At 39.3% G+C, this 17,642-nt stretch overlaps 1 protein-coding gene across 10 annotated transcripts in view; it reads right to left on the reverse strand.

Annotated features, from left to right (window-relative positions):
• Nucleotides 1–17,642, reverse strand: part of ST3GAL3 (ST3 beta-galactoside alpha-2,3-sialyltransferase 3) — a 237,435-nt gene that overhangs the window by 34,402 nt on the left and 185,391 nt on the right. For all 10 annotated transcript variants that reach the window (XM_044442715.1, XM_044442726.1, XM_044442694.1 and 7 more), the window contains one exon: nt 1,720–1,866. In XM_044442715.1, coding sequence (XP_044298650.1) covers nt 1,720–1,866 — 147 coding nt within the window. The remainder of the gene's footprint in view (nt 1–1,719; nt 1,867–17,642) is intronic.

Below are 17,642 nucleotides of genomic sequence, written 5' to 3' on the forward strand. Positions count from 1 at the left end.
TTAGTACTAAAAGGTCTTTCCAGAGCACTGGTTACTAGGGACAGCAACTATGGTTCATTAATGACATAACATTCTTCTCACCTCCTAGTATTTGCATAGTCTACTGATTATGGAACACCAGTCTTGCAGTATTACAAACTTCTTTTCATCATCCTGGGAAAAACAGAAGATGACATATCTGGCTACTGTCCCTTTTACCTTTCAGATTAATCCCCAAGCAACTACCAATTACTAGCTGTCATTAATACTAAAAATGAAAGGTGAGGCAGAAATGCAATCCTCTCTCATCTAGTTAGATTCCATAATATTGCAAACAATTAGTTGAGAGGGGAGAAAAGAAGGCTGCAGAGTAATAAATTATTGATACTTTGGAGCAGATGGTTCTTCATGTATTAGGGAGAGTGAAACCTAAGAGAACCTGTATCTAAGAAGTGAGGATTAGTCTGGTACGCACAAATCAGATCACAAGAATAGGTAGTCTATGTTGGAATGAGGTCCTCTTTCTTATGACTGTAAGGATTTAGTAAGAAAGTAGAAGTAGCAATTGAATTTGATTGCCAATTTACCTAACAACCAGGTGGATTTTATATGACTCTACAACACCCATAAGCCACATATTATCACTGCTCGATGCAAAACAATGCATCACTTTTGAACTGTCCAAGCAGTCCAAGAAAAATCCTCTCTTTCTGCCAACTGGAAACAAGGAAAATCTGTACTGTCATATTCAGTTGATGGCACTCTGCTCCTTTGAATGTACAGAGATGATCATCTGACTTTCAAAATTAATGTGCTGGTATCCATATTACTCCAAATATTGTTTAAAAAGCCCTCCTGGGGGGAAAACAGTTCTAAAGCAACAAATTCATCATAGAATAAGCTTTAATAATTCAGAAACTATTTCAATAAAAGCAAGATTTTGCCTGATTATGGTTTTAATTGTTTCTTCATTGAAAATGCCCATAATTTGAGCTCAGATCCTGCCCTTTCTCCCCTACTTCCCAGATCCTTATGGCATGTAGCTGCATATCAAATCAATATGTATTTGTACTTTAAACTGTAACACCTTTCCCCTCAAAGATTCTGGGAAATATGGCTCTGTTTTGGGATCTCCAATAAAAACTTCTCCATATCCTCATAAAAACAGTAGTTTCCAGCATTGTCCTTGACAGTTAGAAACTAATTAAAACCAGTTTGAATTTATAGTATAGACACAGCTGAAGTAAGAACTGAAAGTCAACTGAAGGGAAATGACCAAGGAAAACTTGCTAAGTTCTTTATTCCAGAAAAATCAAGCATTCTGAATTATTCATTCTATATCCTATTTTCCTGTAACTATTCTTTTGTGATGAATGCACTCGAAGTGCAAGAAGTACAGAATTCTACTGCAAATAAGTTCTCTAACCAGTCATATGAAATATGAGCTTATATTATTTGCCTGAGCCCCTAAGAATACAATGACCAGGTGCTGCTGGATTTGCTTTGTATGCTTTCCTAGTTTCTTTTACATAAAGGAAATAACCAGATATTATTTTGCTTTATAAAAACAGGCCTGCATGATAAGACCAAGCATCCATGATGTAGTATACCATGCTGTTTTCCAAAGAGGCCAGGAAAATACTTCAGGATATTTCCCTCATCTAAAATTCATAGGTATACTGCCTCAGAATATGGGTTTGGCTATCATGACTAATGCATACTGAATGCAAAATTCCTTACCTCTTTGATGGCAGACATCTTGATGTTCTCATAGTAATGTAGTGGTGCATTTGGAGAGTTCATATCATAACCAAATCCAGCCACTGCTACTTCATCACAATTGTGAAGCACCATGGTTATTGCTACACTTCCTAAAGTAGGGATATTCTGTGAAGAAAAAGGAAGTGGAATATGTATTTCAAAAGTTACATTCTTTTAAGCACTTAATGGCTTCCTACAAGGGAAAGTGTAGTACGAACACTATATTGAGATAATTTTTCATGCAACTAGTAACAAGCCCTGCTGGAACAACACCCTATGTAGGGTGACCTACATAGGGGGAACATCAGGAAGATTCCATGATAATTGACAACAATCAGGGTGGGGGAAAGAAGGAAAATCAAATCAAAAGAGTTGATAGAAATGAGAAGGGTAGCAATACAGAACATGGTTGGGAAGAGAGGGAGGAAAATACCTCCACTTGTGAAGCAAATGTGGGCTAAAAGCCAATTAAATGATACAACAGAGATCATCAGAGCTCCTGTAAGTTGCTTTCAGCAAGTCCCCATGGGCTGCAGCGGCAGATGTCCTCTCAGAGATTTGGGTCTCCGAATGAAGGACAGGGGAAGGCAGCATTATTGGGTCAGCCTCAAACACGCCCCCCCCCCCCGAACAATGTATTCCTTCCATCTTCCCCCCTTTTCAAATTGCCTCCCTTTCTCACTTGCTTTCTTATCTTTGCTCTCCAGGCTCTGGTCAGTGACACCAACATAATACAACCATTTCACCTTCTGAAAACTCTTCTAACAATTCATATATAAAGGGAATCTGAGACACAAGAAAGCTCATTCTGTATTGCTAACCTGCAGTGCATTAAACACACACACATTCTGGCAACACAGCTCCTCACATGGCTAAATCCAAGAAGAGATGCATGTGCCAGGTAGTATAGTAGTCAAGTAGTATATATAGTAGCTGTCAAGTTTTTCTTCTTTTCATCATACTAGAAATGGGGTTCATCCATTGAAGCTGAATGGGATAGACAGAAGGAAATACTTCTTCAAACAGCACTTACTTAAACTATGGAATTTGCTACCACAGCATACAGTGATAACTGCTAGCTATCACTGGCAGTATTTAAAAGGGAGTAGATGAGTTCATGGAGGATAAGGTTATCAATAGCTACATTACCTCCACCATTAGAGCCAGTATGCTAGCTCTATATAAGCAGGAGGGTGCTATTGGACCCATGTGTGTGGGTTTCCCACAGGTATCGAGTGGGAAGAGGGTGCAGGACTAGATGGACCTTTGGTTTGATCCAGCAGAGTTCTTCTTAGGTCTGCATTCTCTCATTTCTGCCTAAATGAATGGGCTTGAACAAGTCATAGATATTCCCACAATATGCTGATAAAGGCTCACAACAATGAGCACTATAAATTTTCAAGAGGTCTGCAAATGATCATTGACGGAGCTACAACTGGTTTGTAGGTTTTATACTATGCAGACATGACTTTAAAAACTCCTTAGTACATAATTTACACAACTCTGGATACTTTACCTCTTGAACCTCTCATTAGCCACTAAGAGTAAATTTCCTCTAAGCAATATGATTACAAGTCACATGCACATACCAACATCACCTCTCCATAGAAAGGAGCAGAAAAAAAATTGAGTGGAGTAGAATAGGGAAGGAGACTGAAGCTTCAGGACACTGTGCATCCAAGGCATTGGTTATTGTTCTACTGTTGTCACTACAACAGACACTAACTCATAAGAGAACGCTGTTCAGTGTGTTTGTAAACTTGCATAGTATTTCTCTGAAACAGGAACAGCAACATGTTCTTCAACAGAGGTCTAGACGCATGAGAAAATACTTGCTGCTTCCATCCCTTGCCAGCTTTATGGACTGTGTAGGTCGTTTCTGTGTCACTGCCTTTTGGATGGGAGGAAATGGAGGCAGTAAATCTCTTTGGAGAAATACCTGACAGCTGCATTGTATAGAGAGGTTTCAGTTGTTATTTGATCCAACGAGGGATCTCATTGCCTACCCATAACTGTGTTCTTCAAGAGAATATCATCAACACACAATTGCTTTGATTTAACAGTTCTTTCTGAATCTTCAAGACAGCTCACTGTAATTTTTCCTGTTAAAATCAGGCAACTTTACATGTTGACAGTACAGAGTTATCATCAACTTTCCTGCATGTATACTAGCCCAATCATGATTCCCCCAGTACCATAAACTCCCTGTAGTCACTATAAAAACAAACCGTGGAATGAACAAATCCCCAAACCAGCCAAAATCCTGATGGCGTTCACATAATTAAAGAAAGACTGTTGGAGTTTCAAATGATTGCCTATCCTTGTCAGTTGAATCCAGACTTTCAAGTTCCTTTCAAGGTTTGTGTTTACATCTGCCCAAGATCATTTGCAAAAATGTAGTCCCTTGTTCAAGAAACACGCCTTGGCTATGATCCATTTAAAAATAAGTAGTGCATTTTAGGTTAACACAATATGTAATAATAGCTTTACTGTGTTTTTCTTCTTCTAACAACTGCACAGAGATTAATTTAGGGATCTAGTTCACATTACACTCATTAAAATATTTTAATGACAATACAGCAGTTATTCCCAAATGACTTTATAGAGCAGCTTTCTGCAGATGAAATTTGAAACAAAAGTTAACATGCCAATAAAGACAGCTGGGATATCATAATACATTTATATTGTTTTCTGACAACACTTGAATTTTACAAACATTTATTCTTCTGCAAGCAATACCCACACACAGTCTTACACACAGGGTGGCAGTCTTCGATCAAGTGCATGTCTGGTACACCTTTCTAGCAATGGCTTATTGAAACGTATTTCAAACCACAAACTTGCCATTGGGATTGTGCTTGCCAGAGGCTAAGCACATGGTCCTCCTTAGAATTTTAAGATAAATTCTATCGAGGTAGTGCAGCTTTCAGTCCATCATTTTTGGGCTGAGAAACAGTGATTTGTCTGTTCATGTTTTGTTTGTTTGCACAGACAGAGGATAAATAGGCTTATATCTACTTCATTCAGAATGTTATATTTATTCCAGTATTGTTATAGCACTTTAGCTGAGAATGGATCTTTGTTAATGACCCCATGCTTCAGGCATTTGAAAGTATTTTCACTGTCAGTTGAATCTGATGGGTGTGTTATTTGCTAAATGTAAACATATGAAACTAAGTATTGCATAAAACGGGGTTATTTATGATTAAAAATTAGAGAGCATCTGACCAGGATTTGGAAAGGAGGCAAAGTTGCACTATATGTTAAAATACATATCTCTGCATAGAAATACAGGAAGATGAGCTGGGTAGCCCCATTGAGAGCATCTGGATGAATATAAATGGAGCAAGGAATGAAAGGAACACAGTAGTTAGAATGTATTACCAACCACCCAGTCAAGGAGAAAACAAGGATGATGCTTTGAAAAGCAAATTGCCAGTGTTTCAAGAAGGCATTATATTGTTGGCATGAGGGACTTCAATTTCCCAGATATCAGTTGGGAGACAAATTCTGTCAAATATGGCCCCTCCAGGAGATTCCTAACATATGTTGCTGATTTTTTCCAACAGAAAGTGAAGAAAGGAACAAGAAGAACAGCTATCCTTGACTTGATGCTAACCAACAGGGAAGGTCTACTGGACAAAGTGGCAGCTACAGGAACTCTTGGGGGAAGTCACCATGCTATACTTGAATTCTAAAGAAAGCAAAAGCCAAATGTAATCAAACATGTACCCTGGATTTTAGGAAAGCCAACTTTAATAAACTCGGAACAATGATGAGCAAAGTCCTATGGCAAGTGACTATGTTTGTTTATTTATTTATTTATTTATTTAATTTATTAAAACATTTTTATGCTGCCCCATTCGCCAAAGCCTCGGGGCGGCTTACAACAACAAGTTAAATCATCATAAATAACATTTTAAAACATAGACATTAAAATAAAATACAAATATACAATATAAAATAAGCCGTCCTGGCCAGATAAAATTCAATAATATTAACATTTAAAATGCTGCTTAAATAAAAAGGTCTTTGCCTGGCGCCGAAAAACAAATAACGACGGCGCCAGGCGGACCTCTCTGGGGAGCGCATTCCATAACTTAGGCGCCACCGCTGAGAAAGCCCTCCTCCGAGTAACCACCCTCCTAATTTCTTTCACGGAGGGCTCCTGGAGAAGGGCCTCTCCCGCTGATCTCAGGGGGCGGCTGGGCATATATGGATGTAAGCGCTCCTTCCTTTATGTTGATAAAAGGAGTGCAAGATGGGTGGGAATTTAAGAAAAAATATATATAAAGGCACAACTACAAACAATTCCAACAAGGAAAATGGATAGAAGACAACAGAAGAAGCCCATGTGGCATCACAAAAAGTACATAGATGATCTGAAAACAAAAAGGGTATGTGTAGGAAGTGGAAGGAAGCCAAAGTTACAAAGGAAGAATACAGGCAGGAAGCGTGGAATTGAAGAGATGGCATCAGGAAAGCTACAGCTAGGAATAAACTGAGGCTACTGAGGGATGCTAAAAGCAACCAAAAAAGCCTTCTTCAGCTATGTTCAAAGTAAAAGACAGAGGAAAGAAATGGATATTCAACTACTCAATATGGGTGGCAAAATGATAACAGATGATAAGAAAAGGCAGAAGTGCTCAATTCCTACTTTGGCTCAGTCTTCTCCCAAAAATAGACCCATAACCTTCCTGCTGAAGGGGAAGTATAAGTGAAGGAGGAGGATGGCAGCTCAAGATTGATACCCAAATGTTCAAGGATCATCTAATTAGGTTGAATTGGTTCAAATATTCAGGGCCTGATGAACTTCATCCAAGAGTCATAAAGGAGTTGGTAGAAGAACTCTCAGACCCAATGTCTATTATCTTTGAGAAATCATGGAGGACATGTGAAGTGTGCAAGAAAGGGGGGAAAAAAGGACGTGGGAAGCAGTCAGTTTGAAATCAATTCCTGGGAGATTTTTTGAAGCAAATTAAAAAAGCAGGCAGTCTGCAAAAACCTCAAAAACAATACTCGCACATGCCCTCCCCAGTTTTTCCATAGTACTTGCTGCCCAGATCTGCTGCTGCCACCACTGTACCCTTCTCGTTTCAAGCCCCAAGCCCCAAAAGGACCCTATTGATAATCTGTATTTGCAGCCGCTCCGCAGCAGTGATGCTAGCACTGGGGAGCGGCTGCAAATACAGATGAAGCTTCGCTCACTTGTCTACCACTCACATCCTACTGTGCGGCCTAGTTTCAAACAGGCCATGGACTGGTACCAGTCTACAACCCTGGGGCTGGTGACCCCTGTTCTATAATCTTCATCACCATACTGGTTCAGTCTTCCAGACCACTCATCTTTTCTATTAACTGCTGAAGAATTAAAATCTTAAATAGGCATCAGAGGAGGGAACCAGCATGTGGGCCATTGTACAACTATTGTGAGGGAGGGCAGTCCAGTTCTGTTCTGGTGGAGAATTTGGTAATCCTCACAACAGATTGTAGGCAATAGCAGTTCTATTGCCCTCCATTACACGCAGTCCTATGGACCTTATGTAGAAGCATTCCTTTACTTAGTAACATGGCACCAAGAAGCCTATAACCTTCAGGGAATAGTAGAACAGGTGCAATTACACCCAATGCTTGCCAATATGCCCCCTGCTAGACTGGTTATCAATGCCTAGGCCTTAATATGGCCTATATACTAGCCACCCTGAGCTCCTCACAGGATGAAAAAGAATGGGATATAAATGCAATGTAATAATAATAGGCCAAAACTACAAAACAGTAGGGAAGGTGATGCATCTGTGCATCTCACAGACCTCCTGTCCTCACTGTTTAATCCCCAGGGTGTGTGGTCTGTCCAAACATGATGAGGTATAAATTCATAACTTAAAACATAATGTGCATACAGTAGTATGCATTTCCCTAGGCAAGAATGAGGTGCTTTGAGGGACAGATTCATTCTTACTCATAAAAGGCACAAGCTGCAATTCACAGAAGTTGCATGGCAATAAAATGAACTGAACAAACACAGTAGAAGCTTCCAAAAGGGCAGGGGATTGATCATGTAGTGTCCTTATTGAAACGGTGAGCATTATCAGCCTTTATTTTAAGAATTTTCAAGGAAAAAAGAGAAACATCAGGAAAATGTGGCTTCACCATACAAGGAATGAATTTTGAAAAGAATATAAATAAATAATCCAATTGTAATTAAGTGTCATGAATTTCAAGGCTATCTGATGATTTTCATGTCCAAGATGCCCAGTAGGGAGCATATCTTATATTCAGCTCTCTGGGACAACCCACAAAATCTTTTGTTTTTTTAAGTGATGATACTTTATTGATATGTAGGGGAATCACCACACACTGCCTGTAGATTAGAAACAAGAGGCCCAGTTGAGAATAACAAGACTAAAATCATGAGCCAAACAAGTTTAGGCAACAGGATATAGATAACCCAGGAAACGAGACAATCCCACATAGCTCTTGTAATTTAGAGAAATTGGTCCCATGCCAAATGACATCAAGGAAAAATGCATTTTCCTACACTGGAAAAACGTTCACATCACAAGTTCCACAGATGAGATCATGTGATTTTAGAAGCTACTCTGCACTGCAGCTTCCAAATATGGAATCCTGATGAAACAAATATTTGCACAAGTTTAATATACAAATTTTCTGCATATTTTTCCTACATGGTTAAACACATGCAGAAACGAGTGTGAAGTCACCCTTTATCACACAGACACACATATCTAATATGTCCTGACATGGTCAACAAGTGATGCCTGCCATAATACTGCTGCCATGATGAAGCCATAGCCCTGTTGCCATCTCAGGCAATCGAAAGACTAAGATGTTGTAGGGCTTTGTCCACACATTTGCGATTTCTGACTCTGAAGCTCCCTGCTTAAAGTGAGCTTTATTTCAGGGTATGCAAAGAAGTGTCAAAACAGAAGGACCAAAATGACATTTGCAAATGCACATGTCAGAACAAAGAAGAGACTAGCCTGAACAAAAGACTCTATCCATTCTCTTATTTTCCATCTGAAAAATGAAATGAGGAAGACTTAGCAATGGCAGAAAGTGGCAGAAAGTGGATCTGGATTTACTTGTACATCTCTGGGTGATTTCTAGTAGATCAGAAATGATTTCTGACTCCTGCTAATTTAACAATGGCAACAACAACATGACTGCCCCACATCAATGTAAACTGTACAGCTTCAGTGGAAAGCATGGGGCAACCATGGTTTCTGTGTGGATTTTAAATGCCATTCAATTCTGGAGCTTAGAACATATTCCTGACTCTGAGAATTCTTTAATAGAATTCTAAGCATTTGTCTTTCCCACCAAGTTCCAGTTAGTGGATCTCTGAGTCTAGTAAAACATGAAATAGATCCCAAAAGCCTGATGCCTGTGCACACCATTCCAGGATTTTCAAGGGCTCCGGATGCTACATAGTTGCTGCTTTTTCAAATGGTGATGAAGATGGAGAGGAGAAGGAAAGCAACAGCTCTCGTTGCAAAGCCACCACCATACCTCCACAGCCAAAGTCTTCCAAAGAAAGCATAAATGGGAGGAGCTAGCTGGCTCTAGGAAGCCATATTTAAAATTCAGTCCGAGACTGCCAGCTGTTACAGGAACATACAAGTTGAGCTTTTCTGGATCCCAGGCCCACCTGGAGTTCTCCATGGTGCTATGCATCCTTTGCTTTGTTCAATGATATTTGAGCTTGGCTTAAACTGGGCTTGCTTCTGGACTCTCCCCTGTGCTGTCTATCCTGGAAGTCAGCACTGGCTCTGCTGAACTTTGCTTACTGGATCTGAAACCCTGATTGTTGACTCATTCTCTCAGTACTTCAACCCAGATTTGTCCAAACTTAGCTCATCAAATTTTGAAGTTGAACTTGTTGATCATCTCCTTGGGAACTGGAAGCAACATTACCCTAAACAGGGCTAACCCCTGTGCTCAGCAGGACTCATGACCTGAAATGGGGCACTAGTAAGCCTAGATAACTGTGTTTCAGCATTGGCTAGGAGTGAGTTTATACAGTTAAGACTTATGTGCCAAGTATACCTCTCTTGATATTTCAGATTGGGTCACAGGGGCAAATACCTCTGAAAAGTATTTGGAAACTGCAGTTTGTCCAGAATGCTATGGCCAGTCTATTGACTGGAGCTGGTTATAAGAAGCTATAACTCCTTTGTTACAACTTTATTGGCTACTGGTCTGTTTGGGGGCATAATTCAAATTGCTCCTTATAATGTGTTCCCTGTAAAGTGGAACATTACTTGAAAAGAGATTTGAAAGACTTCATTTTATAAAAGACTGCCTAGGCTTTAGGAGACTCAAGAGAGGCCCTTCTTTCTGTCCTGTCACTATCAAGGACATGGTTGATAGGAATGTGAAAGTCGGGCTTCTCAGTAGCTGCCCCCAGGCTCTGGAACCCTCTTTCAAGGGAGGCTAGACTAGCTTTATCTCTGATATCCTTCTGCTGGCAGGCAAAGTCATTATTTATCCAGGCAGACTTTTGTTTCTCAAGTTAATCTGTTGCTGAACTAAGTTTTATTTCCAGGGTGTTGTTCACTTCTTTTTTATTGGTAAGTTTTAATGGAGTTTTAATTTAAAATTAAATTTTAATTAAATTTACATTTATTTTTATGTTTCAACAACAATGATAATAACAACTCTATACTGTCTGTTGTTTGCATAATATTATTTTCAAGCTTGAGCACTCATTTTAGTAAAAGAGAGCTATAAATGAAAATAGATAAGTAGATTCACATTGTTGCCTTTACAAATGTCTGGGGATTGGCATCAGCAGGGTTGTGCTATTGGGCCTGATGGAGTGTGGGAGTACTGTAGCACTAATTTGGTGTGTTGTGCGTGGTGATGAAAAGTGTGCACCAAGAGGTATTCCCATCACCGTGAATCCCTTGGCTCACTATCAGCAGGTAGTACAGTCAGCATAATCCTTGGTTAGTGGGTACCAACTGAAGGTTCCAAGAATGCTATTGGCACATCTGTGAGTACAGTTCTATTAGATGGATGAGACCAGATCAACATAGCCAAACTATCAAAGGTTGCATATAAATAATGAGAAGAGAGAATGTATTAACTGTGTTTCCAGTGCTATATTTTCTCTCTAACGAGAGAGTATCTTAACCACTACAAATTCAATAAACTAACAAAACAGAAATTGGACAAAGACACATAATTAGAATATCTTCCAGCTTTTGAAGTTCAAGCCCCTTTGAAAGGAAATTAATTTTAGTAAGCCTCAGTAAATACAAACTGGAGATAGCATAAACGGCCAAATTACACATTACACACAGATGCATGCAGCAAAATCACATTTTAAAAGTAGCCTTGGGGATCTGCAAAAAACCCTTCTTTTGCTGGGCAGTTTACCCACTGGAAATCACCCTCCTCAAGCTGCTTTTCCTGAAGAGTTCAATATACATATTTACTAGGATAAATAAATCCTAATTATTAGGATCTGGATCCCAGCCAGGAAGAATATCACCTTGGAAATGGAAGATAATGAGCAGAAAACTGGCTAGCAAAGGAAGAAGTAAAGCACCCTCTCCCCTTCACCCAGCTCTTTCAATGCAAAATTGCATTGTAGCCCCTCAAGACTGCTTTTTATAAATAGTAACAACAAAAATAAACAAGGTTTTTGTATTGACATTTACAAGCAATGCCTAGTTTGCCTCTGAATTAGATGCAGAAAAGTACATTTGTAACTTGGAATCATTCTGAAGTGACACAAACTCAACACATGTTTACAGTAGGCAAGTAAAGTCAGATCATAAACACAGCATTGATGCATATCAGCTAAATCAGACTCTGTTATGGCTAGCACTTTTCCCCAAAGCAAAATTAATGAATTAGTAGACCAGTTCACACTATCAAACAACCCACATAGCCCACAGCCTGCAGAGCATGTAGACTGCCATTCTGAATATTCAAGCATGGCTTGCTGTGTTGTCTGAACATGGGGACCATGGGTTGTATGAGGGTTAAAGAACTGCCACATAATCCAGCAATAGATCATGGGTTATATAAAATTTAACTCGCAGAGAATCCATGGTTCTGAAGTTTGAATAATAGGATAAGCTATGGCCAAGAATGAAATATTCAAAACTTGTTCCCACATGCCAACACATACTGCAATCCACCAAGAGTTACGGAATGATCTCTCCTAATGGTAGTTTCCTGGCGATGTAATTGGCATGCTAGAGAAGACAGAATAGAAAAGATACAGTGTATGCTACTTGACAAGCTCAAAATGTTACAAGAAATATTAATAAAATGCTACAAGGATGTATTAATAAGAATGAATTGTAGGAGTGAATTAGCACTAGTGGCCTTTACTTATTTAAAATATTCAAGAGATATTTTTAACAAAAAGGTAGTTTGTGTGGTAAGGATAAGGTATTGAGGAGATAGTGTTTAGGATAAAGTTATAAGAAAAGTTTTAAAGATAAATAGAGTAAATTGTGAGAGAACAATAGTAAAGAGAGAGAATACGAGGCACAGTGAATGGTGGTTGAAAGCAGAGTGGCGAGAGGATGGGGACTCCATCCATTTGTATGGAGGGAGGGGGAGCAGAGTTCCCGCCAAAAACTGTTAGAACTGAGAGAATCGTACTGAAAACAGGCACTGCACAGACGCAGCACGCATATGTGTGATGCACAGAGACCACGACGAAGAACAATATTAATGAATTAATTAAGCAACAATATTAAGTAAATGAAACAAAGTGAAATATTTTGTTTTCTTGTACAGTTCAAGGCAGTGAACAAGAACCTTAAAAAACCAACATATAAGATGTACCAACCAAAAGCACAAATAAAGCAATTAAAAGTCATAGAGAGATTGTAGGACTGAATATTACTTATGGTAAGTCCAGAAGGAACCAGCCTCTAAAGGCCAAAAGCTTTCTGAAACAGGAAGGTCTTAATGCTCTAGTGCAAGGCAAATGATGAGGAGAGAAAATAAAATTTCCTAATGCAAGGAGTTCCAAAAACTAGGTGCAACAATAGGAAATGCTCTCTCCTTTGCTTGTTCCACTCAAATGCAGGTTTGGGACTGATAAATGAATCTTAGTTGATGATCTTAATGATGAGCACACTTGGACTAAAGGAGGCACTCCTAAATCGAATAGGGCTTTAATGGTCATAATCTGAGAACAGATAGGGAACCAGTACAGATATTTCAGTGGTGAGGTTCATACCCTCTACTTTAACAGTAGATGTTACTGAAGTAAAGCAGCCAATGGTTCCTCTTATACCCCAAATACAAATAGTGTTGATGGATGGGGTGAGCTTGCGGGGGACAATTTGTTTACTTTTCTCAAAGCAAATTTGGTTTAAACAGGCCATTCATCCTTCTCCCACTACAGAGGCAGATATCAGTCAGACAGCATGCTCCCAATAGCTACTCCACTCCCAATGTAGACAATGCAATCCCACCCAGAGAGCAAGTCTGCCACCCTGGGATTGATCTTTTATCCATTTCTGCTGCCTATGCACTCTTGTACCTCACGGTATTCTTCAGATTCATCTGGCAAAAATTATAGTCTCAAAGTGAAGGATGTTCCTGTATTTAACCGTTTATTAAATCCTAGAAGAAATGCTTTGGGATCAGCCTTGAACCATTTCACCCAGCCTTCTCAACCCTGCTGAAAAAGCCCCAAAATTACAAAGTTAATTGACAGCACATTGTTTCCATATGTGGTGCGCTCACATTGCCCTGAAGTTTATTTAAGCTTGAAAAGAGGAATGGAATATTACAATCCAACTGGCCCTAGTTATTAAGGAGATGATCTTCCTCAAGCCTTTTGCTGACCTTATACTTTGCTAGCACCTCTTTGTACACTTCTGGACATGCTCAGCATAGGTCCTCAGTGAGACCAGGATTTTCTTGATTAATTCCACAGCAACCTCTCTGATTCTGTTTCTGATGCAACAGGAGGTATAATTAATGCACACTCAAGATACCATATATATTAAGAGGTAAAGGGGAACTACATGATACATGAATGAGAACCAGTGGGATATGGTGGTTAAAAGAGAAGGTCTGAGATTCCAGTCCCTGCGCTGCAGTCAGAGAGTTCAATGGGTGACTTTGGCTCAGTTGCAAACTCTCAGACCAACCTACCACATAGGTTGTTGTTATGAGGAAAGATTGAGAGGAGGAGAATGAAATAAGCCACTTTGAGTTCCTTGACAGGAAAAAAGGTGGGATATAAATACAATAAATGTATTAATCTGCAATGCCTTTGTTATGAAGATTCATACTCAGCAGCAGTGTGGGATTGTGCTGTGCATCATTCCCTCTAATAGTGAATGTAAGTAGCAAGTGTTGACAGTATTCAAGCCAAAACAGGCCAATGAAAAACAAGAGGGAGGTATGACAAACTAGGTGGAACTCTGAGGTTCACAGAAGTACAAGGATTCTTAAAAATACACGGACAGAACATCCCCACCACAAAAGCCCAGCTCGGCAGCTATGGGCCTGTGAGTATCAGCTGAAGGAAGGAGGAAAGGAATGGGTGGAGAACAGAATGCGCTGCTCTGGAGGAGGCATGGCTGGCTGGCTGAAATTCTGAATCAGAATGCTGCAACTGTTTAATGTATATTCCACTTGTCAAACAAAGTCATGAATCGCATTAGAATGCAATTTCTAGACAGAAAGATGTATCAAAGTTGCAGAACTTCACATGCTACCTTTTGGAGTACTTATGTAAATAAGTTACTGAGGATGTGGTATCAAATATAATCAGCAGGTTCATCTGAGAGCTGTAGATCAGATTGAATCATGCACAGTTTGCCTATTCTCATCTCATCTATACTGAAGACAGAGGTAATATCAGGCTGTGCATGGGCACTGCAGTTTAGACACAGGAAACTGCAATGATGAATAAGAAACCCCGTGTCAGATCCATCCCTCTTTTCCCTGACTCTACCTTCACAAATACTAGTTGTGCACTAAATAATAACACATAAATGCAGGACAAGAGGAGGCAGATTTACACTTTCAACTGGGATCACTGTTTTCCTTGCACAGAGCATAAGAGTTTGCCTTTCCAAAACTCTGCACCTGCATAGCTAGTTCATTTTGTCTCATCAACTAGATTTTTTAAAATGCCCAAGCAGACTCTCATGAAGTGAAGCATCAGGTTCTAATAAACAACATCTTTGGTTGATTTTATCAATTGAATACATGAAACACAAGCTATCAACCCTCAAAAGTTAAATTCACAGCATGCTCATATCTGCAGTTCTTCTCCACTCCAAAGGAAATGTACTTGCCTCTGTATTTAAGACAATGTGTTCCAAGGTTAAGAATAAACTGAGGGAAAAAGTAGATGGCAAAGATTTAGTTTGTCTCTCCCTGCTATTTTAGCATACACACTAAACATCCCTCAGAAGAGCTGTTATATAACGAGAACTAGCATGAAAAACATGGATTCCCAGTATTCAGACTTGTGCAGTTTTGTTTAGGGAAATGCTTGATAAAATGCAAAATCCTCTCAGAGTGGGATCCCTGAGTATTTAAAAGAAGTTGTGCAGGGGGCTGGGGAGCAACAGCGGGCTCTTCTTATACTCGTATAGTGCAGGAATAAACATGTTCAAGCAGTGTGCTACCAGAGGCAGAGTCCATTTGAGCAATTTAATGGGCATTACTCCTCCTTTTTTCTGAATTTAGCCACTTGTATGTACAGGTTTAGATATATCAGCACACAGACCTTCAGAAGATACTGAAACAAGGTATGCATGCTATGAGGCATAAGGCATGCCTGGTATTGTCACATTTCCAGCAGATCTGTAAATACTAGGCTGCTGTACAATGCATTAAAATCCAGCAAACTGGACCTGACTAAGAAGGAACAAATGCACAGTGGTTTCCTTGATATCAAACCCCATTTACAGTCCATCGTGAAATTCCTGGCACTGTCCACATTTTAGCACGGTGAAGGGGCATGGTAACTCCTTATTTCTTCTCTTCTACAAGTAGAAACTGAACAACCAAATTGAACAGATTTGTTTAGAAAAACAGACACTCTCAGCAGTATCAGTGGATTTCTCACTATCCTCTGTAAACAATTCAGTCAAATTATCCTTCAGTACCAGAGGTACAACTTATATTGAGGCTGAATGTCAATTCTGGTATCTAATCAAATGATGTTCTTCCCCTGTGTCTGCTTACAAAATTAATTTAACTGTATTTATCAAATGACTCCTTGACATTTAAGTATCTAGGTGGTCTGCCTCCCTTAAATCCTGTCCTGTGCCAAGTAAGTGACCGAAGCACACCTTTAGAGAACTCCCACCTTGCATGTTACATTAATTCCACGTCTCCCATTTCAGGAAAAAAAATACTTCAACATGCACTGAGGGTGGAGCATACCAGAAAAGGGGAACACATTCTTACAGATCTGGACTAATTCTTCTGTACAGGAAAACTGCAAGGGCTGGGATTGTTTACCTTAGAGAGGAGATGACAAACATCCCTACAATTACAAAGCTCAACTGGAATGCAGAGAGGCAGTATCTAGCCTCCCTGCCTTGTAGCATAAAAGAACAAAGGCTATTCTGTGAACCGATGAGTGAAAACTGAGATGAGGAAATATTTTTCTACACAATGTCACCTTTAGATTGGTTGTCCCAAGCTACAAATAGTGTGAATAATAAACTTAGTAGGATTCAAAGGGGCATAGGCCTATAGGGACATATGGCTAGGTAGAATAAAAATAAAAATTAATTTAACTGTATCATATCAAGAGTTTTGGAAAATCAAATCCATTTTGCTGAGGGGTGAAGTAAGAGTATAATAGCAAGGTTAGAAGTAGTTAAAAAATTAAGAGGCAGTTTGTCCTTGCTCTACAGAATAATTGTATTTCTTTGTCTATTTCTTTGAGTCAGATCAGTTCCAGTATAGAAACCTCTTAGATATAGATGACACATACTTTTCTCTGCATTCAGCAACAACTTTCCTCATATCTTGTGCTTACTAACTTAATGGAGAAAACAAGCATACATTCATGTTAAAAGTACATGATGGTCAAATCCACAAAATTGCAAATTTGAGGGCAAAGGACAGAGAAATAGAGATAAAAATACAAGTGAGTTTCTGTTGTGACCACTTCTTTCTCCATCATAAGGAAGTATCTTCATTAATACTAAACTTAGATAATTTCATGTCTGTCTGTTTGAAAGCAAAATGGGGACACAAAATTCCCCAAATGGCATGATTCTTCATACTTGGGGGCTCCTTAGGTATGCAGAAATATTTATGCTTGTAAAAATAAATAAATGCTCAAAGATATTAAAAAAAACCAACCAATTTTATTCAACAAGGACCAGTGAGCTTCCACCCAAGGTTCCAGAACTATTAAAGGGCAACCTGTGCCACTCAATGCATAAGGTAGCCACGAAAGAAAATAAAAATGAGGGAGTAGAAATGCAGGGAGGAAGAAATTGGCCTACTTGAGACCCTAAGTGCTTATAGTTCCTGAAGTGTGGATTGGCACTGGGGAAAGATGTGTGCCATGAGGTTAAGAAACTCTTCTCCTCCTAGTATGTATGGTTATGAACCATGAGCAATTCTGGTCCAGGCTGGATAGAACCCTGAACAGGAGTACCCCTCTTACAAGTTGTGAATTCAAAGCAACATGTGTTTCCAGGTCTCTGCTTGTATTCCACAAGGCAGCAGCAGGTATCCAGAATGCATTTTTTCTTTGATCAATGTGTAAGACTATTTACATAATGCAATACGCAAATGGATTGGGGGATCATATTCTCTGGGGGCTGTAGAAGTAATTTTTCACCAAAAATATAAATTTTACTCCACTATGATTATAGACTTAATCTTGGTTACAACTTGCAGCAAATTTAACAGCA

The sequence above is a fragment of the Varanus komodoensis genome, unplaced genomic scaffold (genome assembly GCF_004798865.1).
Source record: "Varanus komodoensis strain SLA01 unplaced genomic scaffold, ASM479886v1 scaffold1, whole genome shotgun sequence".
Classification (NCBI taxonomy): Eukaryota; Metazoa; Chordata; class Lepidosauria; order Squamata; family Varanidae; genus Varanus; species Varanus komodoensis.